Below are 8,239 nucleotides of genomic sequence, written 5' to 3' on the forward strand. Positions count from 1 at the left end.
AGTTCCCAGAGGCTGCAGCAGCACGGCCCAGTCTGAAAGAGGTGGGGGGGAGGTGCAGCCTCACCACTGCATCCCCTCTGGATCTGTCCCTGTGTACCACATAGACATACCCTGGTGTGATTGACCAGAAAGGGAGGATAAAACAAGAAACAGAGATGCAGCTACTGTTTACCTAAAAGTTCCTGGAATTGTTGATTTGTGCGTGCAGTTCAATGAATATTTAGAAAGCAACATTGGAGGGACTAGAAGGGAAGACTGAGGGGAGAGAGAAATCTCGCTACTGAAGCCTCTCTTTTATGGCCTCAATAAAATATTTGTAAGAATCTAAGGGAAGGAGGAAGAGTGTTCGGAACATTATGTTTTAACGTCCTCACTGTTCTCTAATTTTAGTGATCAACTTTAAATATAGAAACCAACTTTTGCTTTACAAACTCTTGTAAAAAAAAATCCTTTTATAATGCAGATATAAACCCACAGCTTCACCTAAAAGCTTAGTCTATATTATATTATGCAATAACAGTCACTCCTGCCAGAATACTTTGCTCTTATATGGAGCCGCACCTCCAGAAAGTTAGCTACCTGATTGGCTACTGTATATAGGCAGCCTGATAAGTTAGCAGGCTTGACCAACAGCCTAAGTTAATAACAATCTGCTATGCCAGCAACAAAGACAGAGAAATTTAATGTGAGTCGTCATCCTTTAAACAGTAATTCTCCTTTGAAACTTCAGAGATGAAAATTGATATTCATAGTCACATTCTACCTAAGGAATGGCCTGATCTGAAACAGGTAACAATACCTTAGACACTTGATCTAGCACTCCTTACTACTGGAGTTTCTGATTCATCAATGTTTTTAATTTATCAGTGATCTGTTAATTTTTCTATTATAAGGATGATATGAGACCCTCATTCATCTCTATTTACTAAAGCAAAACTCCTGCAAAGTAAAAAGTAAGGACTGTGCTCAATTTTGTGCCCTTAATATTAGTTTAAAGTAGTATGTGTGTATGCTCACATGTGTGTAGGTGCATGTATATTCAAAAGTATCCACATTAGCATAAATTTTGAAGCTCAATAAAACAAGACTTTTTACCTAGTGTGTTGGTTGCTAAGTTAAGTAGATGAGCTGTATGCAAATTTCTGTAATTTCTCTAATAAAATTGCCTGCAAAATCTGATTTTTTAGATAACAGTTAAGGTTGTAAAACAGGTGAACTATCATTTGTGTATACATGATAAGTCAGTTAACATACTTAGGAGGAGATGTTGATAGGCACAAAGGACCCTTAAGTCCATAACTACAATCTTAAAAAAATATGTGAAATGAATTATTAATACTGGATTAGACTGAAATAATTTTGGATCTGCATCCACTGAAGTGCAAAATCAGTAGACTTTTTTGCCAGAAATATTTAATGCATTGCTAAGATGTAACAGATTGCATCCTAAGTAAGTAGCTCAAATTAATGCATTCATACCAGAACAAGGGTAAACAACATGTTATTGTTGTTTTCCTAATATTTGAATGTTTTTGTGATGGTCTAAATCTTCTCTATCATGATATCACAAAGTTAAAGCAGTGATTCCCAAGGGGTGTTGCTCAGCACACTGTGAGGAGGTGAATGCCCTCTTCCTCCATCTGGCAGCCTGCACCTGCCCCAGCTGTTCCAGAGGTGCCTGCAGCTGCTCCCCTGGGAACTGCTGTCATTTCTGCTGCCTTCCCCCACCCTCCCCCTCCCTCAAGGAGCCCCTGTGCCAGCCCTCCAGTCACTGTTCTGCAAGAAGGTGGGTGGGTGGAAGCAGACAGAGCCATGCTTTGCAGCCTGGCTCATCACCTCCATTCCCCCCATGCTCTCTGGACTGGCAGGAGTGGTGGTTATCTTGCAATAAAACAGACTTTGATCAGCTCCACAGATCACCAAAGCACCCCAGGGGAAAACCAGGAGCAATGGTCGTAAACTCCTAGAAGAAAGTTTCAGATTGGATATAAGGAAAAACTTCTTCACAGTTCATGTGACCAGATGCTGGAATACACTCCCAGCGGGGGTGGTGCAGGCACCTACCCTGGAGATCTTCAACAGGAGACTGGCCGCACACCTTCCTGGGGTTATTTGACCCCAGCAATCTTTCCTGCCCAGAGCTGGTGGCTGGTCCCAATGATCTCATAAGCTCCTTTCCAGCCCTAAACTTCTGTGAATCTGAGAACAATTTAGATGTGGCTGATTTTTAAAGCTCACATAATATTGCCAAGGTATCAGATTACTTAAGAGTGGGGACAAGAACTGACTTTGTTATTTTTTTATGCTGGATGTTCTGAGCCCCTTGCTGCAACTCTGTCCTGGTGGCCCTTAGGGTGAAAGGCTCCTAGGCTCTGTCTGTCACTTCCACGGAATAAGTCGATCTTGTTGTGGCTATCCATGTTTGAAAAGACTTGTGATTTCAACCTTACAAGTGGGCATCAGATACACACACACTGAGGTTCTCTATACAAGTGGTGCTCAACTGCTGGCCCATGGAGGCACATCATCCAGACTGCACGGTTCCCCACAGGTCCCTCAATTTGGCAATAGAGAAGCAGCAGCAATTACTGCTATGAGTGCTCCCTTGCCATCAGATTTCCAAGCCCCGTGGGCCAGATGATATAGTTATTTTTGCTGGATTGGGATGGTGCATGGGGCCAGGCCAGCAGACTTGATCTGATGCACATGGGGCCGGAGCTGGCTTGCATGGTGCAGTGGCCCGCTCCAGCACATGGAGCTGGGGCCATATGCTAGATCAAGCCCACTCACCAATCCTTTGTTGGTGAGGCTTATGAAATGATCTCACATACCAGATCTGGCCCACAGACTGATCCTGCACCGGTCATCCTGTCCACAACCCAGAAAGGTTGGGCACCACTACTTTACACTCTGCAGACAGTGAGACTTGGTGGCATCTTTGAGATGAACTAATTCAGAGAGGCATGAGCTTTCCTAGGCTGTAAGCTAGCATGTGACATTAAAGCATCAGATTAAGTAGGTTGTTGCCCAGAAAGCTCATGCCTCTCTTAACCAGTTTGTCTCTAAGGCTAAGTACAGGCATTCAAAAAAAAAAAACCCCTGGAAGAAGTGCTTTACTCAAGGGAGCTCACAGCCTAACCGCACTGGCCACTGGCCGTGCTTTCACACGCCTCCCAGGAGGCTACCAGAGTAGCCCCTCTCATTAGCTCTGTCCCCTGCCTCCCCCCTAGCTGGCGAATGTCAGTAGTGACTAAGGAGAAAGCAGTGAGGGAACAGAGCCCCCCATTGTGAGGGATCGCCCCCCCAACTTTCTGGGGTCTGGGTCTGTGTTAGGGGCTATTTGCCTCCCCACCCCAGCTTCGTGACAGCTGAGCTGCAGCACAGCGCAGTCTTGTAGGGCTGGAACTACTGCAGGGGAAGGGCCCTGGGGTCTGTGCCACCGCCCTTTGCACTGTGCATATTTCTTTCTTCAATATGTTGAGGTTTCCTTTTGTTCCTGATGATAGAGAATTCTTAGGTATGTCTGTGCACTTGTCAGGTCTGTGTCCCTGTGACTATTAAACACACACTAACAGAGGGTGAAGATTAGTCAGAGAGAGACAGGAAAATGTAAATTATATATCAACAATTAGTAGCAGTGAAATCTAGAGTTGAAAACACACAGCTGATGGTAAGCAAGAACAATAATCCAAACAGAAATTCTTGAAAAGGAGTGCTTGTTTTCTTTTCATGTAGGAAGTGCTTTTAAACATATTTGACCCTCTTATTTACAATTGTAAGAGTTCACCTATGACTTTATAAGCAGACACCAACTAACGTGGGCCAGATGGCAGAGTGTTTTTAGAATTATTTCTATGAGGAGTCTAATTCTGAATAGATTGAACTTTTATAATATCCAGTCTGCGTAGAAATTGTTCTTTTTGGTTTGTCAAAATTAAAGACCAAATTTTGCTGTACTTGAGTTAAATTATTGTTGATTTTATTGAGGTTTTCTTAATTAAGAGTAGCAGAATTTAGTCCTATAAATGTTAAAGGCTCCTTGGGTCAAATGCATCATGGATATATTTGGCATCATCAGTCCATGATCTCATCGGTACATTAGAACTGCATTCAGATTAGAGACAACCCCAAATGATAAAATGTTGAGTTCCACCTACCCTTAAGTACTACTGCCAATTTTTGTGGTTTTATAGTCGCATTTTCATAGTTTTAAAGGTTGAGATTTTCAAAAGAATATTAGTAGTTTCTAAATTCCCTGGACACCTTTGAAAAATCCAGCCATGTTATATTTCTCTCTCTTGTTGCTGTGTGGAAGACCTATACAGAAAGAAATGGAAATAGAAAGACTATCCAGAGGAATGAGTGAAAATCACTATAAACCAAATACTGTCAAAGGTACAAAGGAAGCAAACTGAAAATTTTCCTGTGATCTCTTTTCTTATATGGAAATCTAAGGATCAAGGGACACATCTACACATACACATTTACTGTGCAATAACCAAAACTACTGTGCAGTACGAGCACGTCTATATGTGCACGCCATTACTGCACAGTAAATATGGCAACTTACCCCAATTTGGAGTGTAAACTTGATACCTGCATCATGCAGAATTCAAATTTACACCTGATTAGTTACTGCACAGTAATGTACATGTAGATACCTTACTGCACAGTAACACTGTGTGTGTGTGTGTGTGTGTGTGTGTGTGAACTGATTTAGGACTAACTTTAGTCCACACACAGGGTTAATGTGCGTTAATGGCTGCACATGTAGATGCCAGCCTATTCCCACTTACTGCACAGTAACTTACTGCACAGTAAATTTAAGCTGGTGTAAATACACATCTAGACGTGGCCAGAGATAACAATAGATACTATATTTCTGAAAGAAAGTGTAATTTTTCAGTTCCGATAGTGTTTCTTCAGTTCTGTCTCCCTCTCTTACACACACACACACACACACACACACACACATACATATCAGATGCTGACCTCCTGCAGAAACACCTTGAGAGGCTGGATACCTTCAAGTCAGGCGACCCTGATGGTTTACACCCAAGGGTACTCAAGGAGCTGGCAAGCATCATAGCTCAGCCTCTGGCACAGATCTTCGAGAACTCCTGGTGCTCTGGTGAAGTGCCCGAACATTGGAAGAAGGCCATTGTGGTGCCTATCTTCAAGAAAGGAAGGAAAGTGGATCCGGCAAACTACAGGGCCATCAGCCTGACCTCTATCTTACAGGAAGGTCTTGGAAAAGATTATCAAAGAGGCCATCCTTAACAGACTGGCTGACGCCGACATCCTGAGGGATAGCCAGCATGGGTTTGTTGTGGGTTGGTCTTGCTTGACCAATCTCATTTCCTTTTATGACCAGGTGACCTATCACCTGGACAAGGGAGAAGAGATTGATATCATATATCTTGACTTTAAAAAAGGGATCTGGTATCCCATGATCACCTCTTAGCAAAACTGGCTAACTGTGGCCTCAGCCTCACCTCTATCCGCTGGCTGGGGAATTGGCTCCGTGGTAGGACCCAGGGGGTGGTAGTTGATGGAAGTCAATCTTTGTGGTGCCCTGTGACCAGTGGGGTCCCCCAAGGCTCTGTCCTAGGACCAATACTATTTAACATCTTCATTAATGATGTAGACATTGGTGTCAGAAGCAGACTGGCCAAGATCGCTGACGACACCAAACTCTGGGGTAAAGCATCCACACCTGAGGACAGGAGGGTGATCCAGGCAGACCTTGACAGGCTCAGGAAATGGGCGGGTGATAACCTGATGGTGTTAATACTGAAAAATGCAAGGTTCTCCACCTTGGGAGGCAAAACCTGCAGCATGCTTATAGGCTCGGCAGTGCTACGCTGGCTAGCACTATGGATGAAAGGGACTTGGGGGTCATGAGTGACCACAAGATGAACATGAGCCTTCATTGTGATGCTGCTGCTAGTAAAGCAAGCAAAACACTGGCTTGCATCAACAGATGCTTCTCAAGCAAATCCCAGGACGTCATTCTCCCATTGTACTCGGCCTTAGTGAGGCCGCAGCTGGAGTACTGCATCCAGTTTTGGGCTCCACAATTCAAAAAAGGATGTGGAAAAGCTTCAGCGAGTGCAGAGGAGAGCCACATGCATGATCAGCGGTCAGGAAAACAGACCTTATGACGAGAGGCTGAGAGCCATGGGACTCTTCAGTCTGGAAAAGCGCAGGCTCAGGGGCGATCTGGTGGCCACCTATAAGTTTATCAGGGGTGTTCACCAGGATCTGGGGGAATGTTTGTTCACCAGAGCGCCCCAAGAGATGACAAGGTCAAATGGTCACAAACTCCTCCATGACCGTTTCAGGCTGGACATAAGGAAGAACTTCTTTATTCTCCGACCCCCCAAGGTTTGGAATAGACTGCCGCCAGAGGTGGTTCAAGCACCTACTTTGAACACCTTCAAGAGACATTTGGATGTTTATCTTGCTGGGATCCTATGACCCCTGCTAACTTCCTGCCCCTGGGGCAGGGGCCTGGACTCGATGATCTTCCGGGATCCCTTCTAGCCCTAATGTCTATGAAATTTATAAAATGTATATATACACCTAATATTAATAGGTGTGTGCAAAGCACGCCTTATTCAGTTCAGATTCAGCCCAAATCAGGGACAGTGATTCGATTTGTTGATTCAGATCTGTGTCCCTGATTCAGTTCGGCTGAATCCAAATCTGAAGATTCGATGCTGATTCAGAGAATCAGTGATTTGAACGTAGACACAGTTTTAAAAGTTTTTTCTACATACCATGAGGTAGCAGTGCAGCTCATGATCGCTGCAATGCCAGGGCGCATGGAGCGTCCCACAGGAATGCGGTGGGGGGGCCCTCCATATGCTTGGTGGTGAACCCAGAAGTGGAGCGGGAGTACTTCCGGTTCACTTCCAGGTCTCCCAAGGAGCACGCTGGAGGGGCCTGCCCGCACACCCCGGCTCGGTGATCAGCCATGGGGGGACCCCGGGTTCCCCCCCAGACACAAGCTACAGCAGTCACTGAGCTGAGGGGGCACAGGGAAGCCCCTCTGCATGCTCCCTGGTGGACCGGGAAGTGGACCAGAAGTGCTTTTGATCCACTTCCAGGTCTACTGCCAAGTGCACTGGGGAGCCCCCTGTACTCCTGTGGGATGCTCCATGCACCCCAGCATCACAGCATTCACGGGCTGCCTGGTACCTGGAGGTATGTAGAAAAAACATTTAAAGCTGTGCCTATGTCTGAATCACCAAATCTTTCTGCATCTCTCCAAATCAATTCAGAGAGATTAAAGGGTCCTCTGATTCAATTTGGATTCGGAGATTTGGCCACTGAACTGGGCCAAATCTCCACCAAATCAAATCAGGGACCAAAGCTTTGCACAGCCCTACTATTTACTGCAAATTATTGGTCAAAAGAAATACTGATTTTTTTTTTTAAACCAAATATTAGAGAAAACTTGATGTTAGGTTTCAGGAAGAAGGCAAGGTAGTTTTACACTTTATAGACTAACTAAATCAGAGAAATATAGCATAAACTTTTGTAAAAAAATGGCTGACTTCATATTATTGTGCTATAATAATGAATAGAAATACATTAAGTGTTTGAATGATGAGCATAAAAAATGCCCATTTAATTACCAAGGGCAAAAGGGGGTGAATGGGTCAAAAATAGATCATGCAATAAAGCTTGATAATGTTTCATTTATCTGGACAGTTGCCAAATCACAATTATTAGGGACTTGACTAAAATCCAGTGAGCTCAATAGTTAATTTAATAGGTGCAAAATAAAATATATTGAGGATCTCTGATATGATGATGTCAGTAGGTCTGATTGCATATTCCTTGCTCCAGTAAAGCACATCAATGAGTGATTTGCCTATGTCAGGGGTTGTCAACCAGGGGTACATGTACCCTGAGGGGTACTTAGAAAGGACGTAGGCGGTACATGCAGGCAGGCGGGGACAGAGTGTGCCCCAGGGCACGGCAGCGGTGTTTCCCCCAGTGCCTTCCCATACTTTACTTCTTACCGGGGGAGGGGGAAGGGTGCACTGGATGCCATCGGACCCACGCAGCACGCCACAGTGCCTCCCCACCCCCCACCTCAGCTCGCTCTCTGTGTCTGCTCCCAGGAGCAGGGCCGGGAGGGTGCCCCTCTGCAGTGGTGCCCCTCTGTGGGCCGCACACATGCTGCCTGGATGGCCAAATGGGGAGGCAGGGTTTGCATGCAGCAGCC

At 45.0% G+C, this 8,239-nt stretch overlaps 1 protein-coding gene across 1 annotated transcript in view; it reads left to right on the top strand.

Moving 5' to 3' along the window:
* The first annotated feature begins 649 nt into the window (after positions 1-649).
* The window catches only part of ACMSD (aminocarboxymuconate semialdehyde decarboxylase), a 69,651-nt gene continuing 62,061 nt past the window's right edge, over positions 650-8,239 (top strand). Inside the window, exon 1 of the mRNA XM_006018396.3 lies at positions 650-789. Within this exon, the coding sequence (XP_006018458.1) occupies positions 733-789 (57 nt within the window). The 5' untranslated portion in view covers positions 650-732. The remainder of the gene's footprint in view (positions 790-8,239) is intronic.

This window comes from Alligator sinensis, unplaced genomic scaffold (assembly GCF_000455745.1).
Source record: "Alligator sinensis unplaced genomic scaffold, ASM45574v1 scaffold277_1, whole genome shotgun sequence".
NCBI classification, from domain to species: domain Eukaryota; kingdom Metazoa; phylum Chordata; order Crocodylia; family Alligatoridae; genus Alligator; species Alligator sinensis.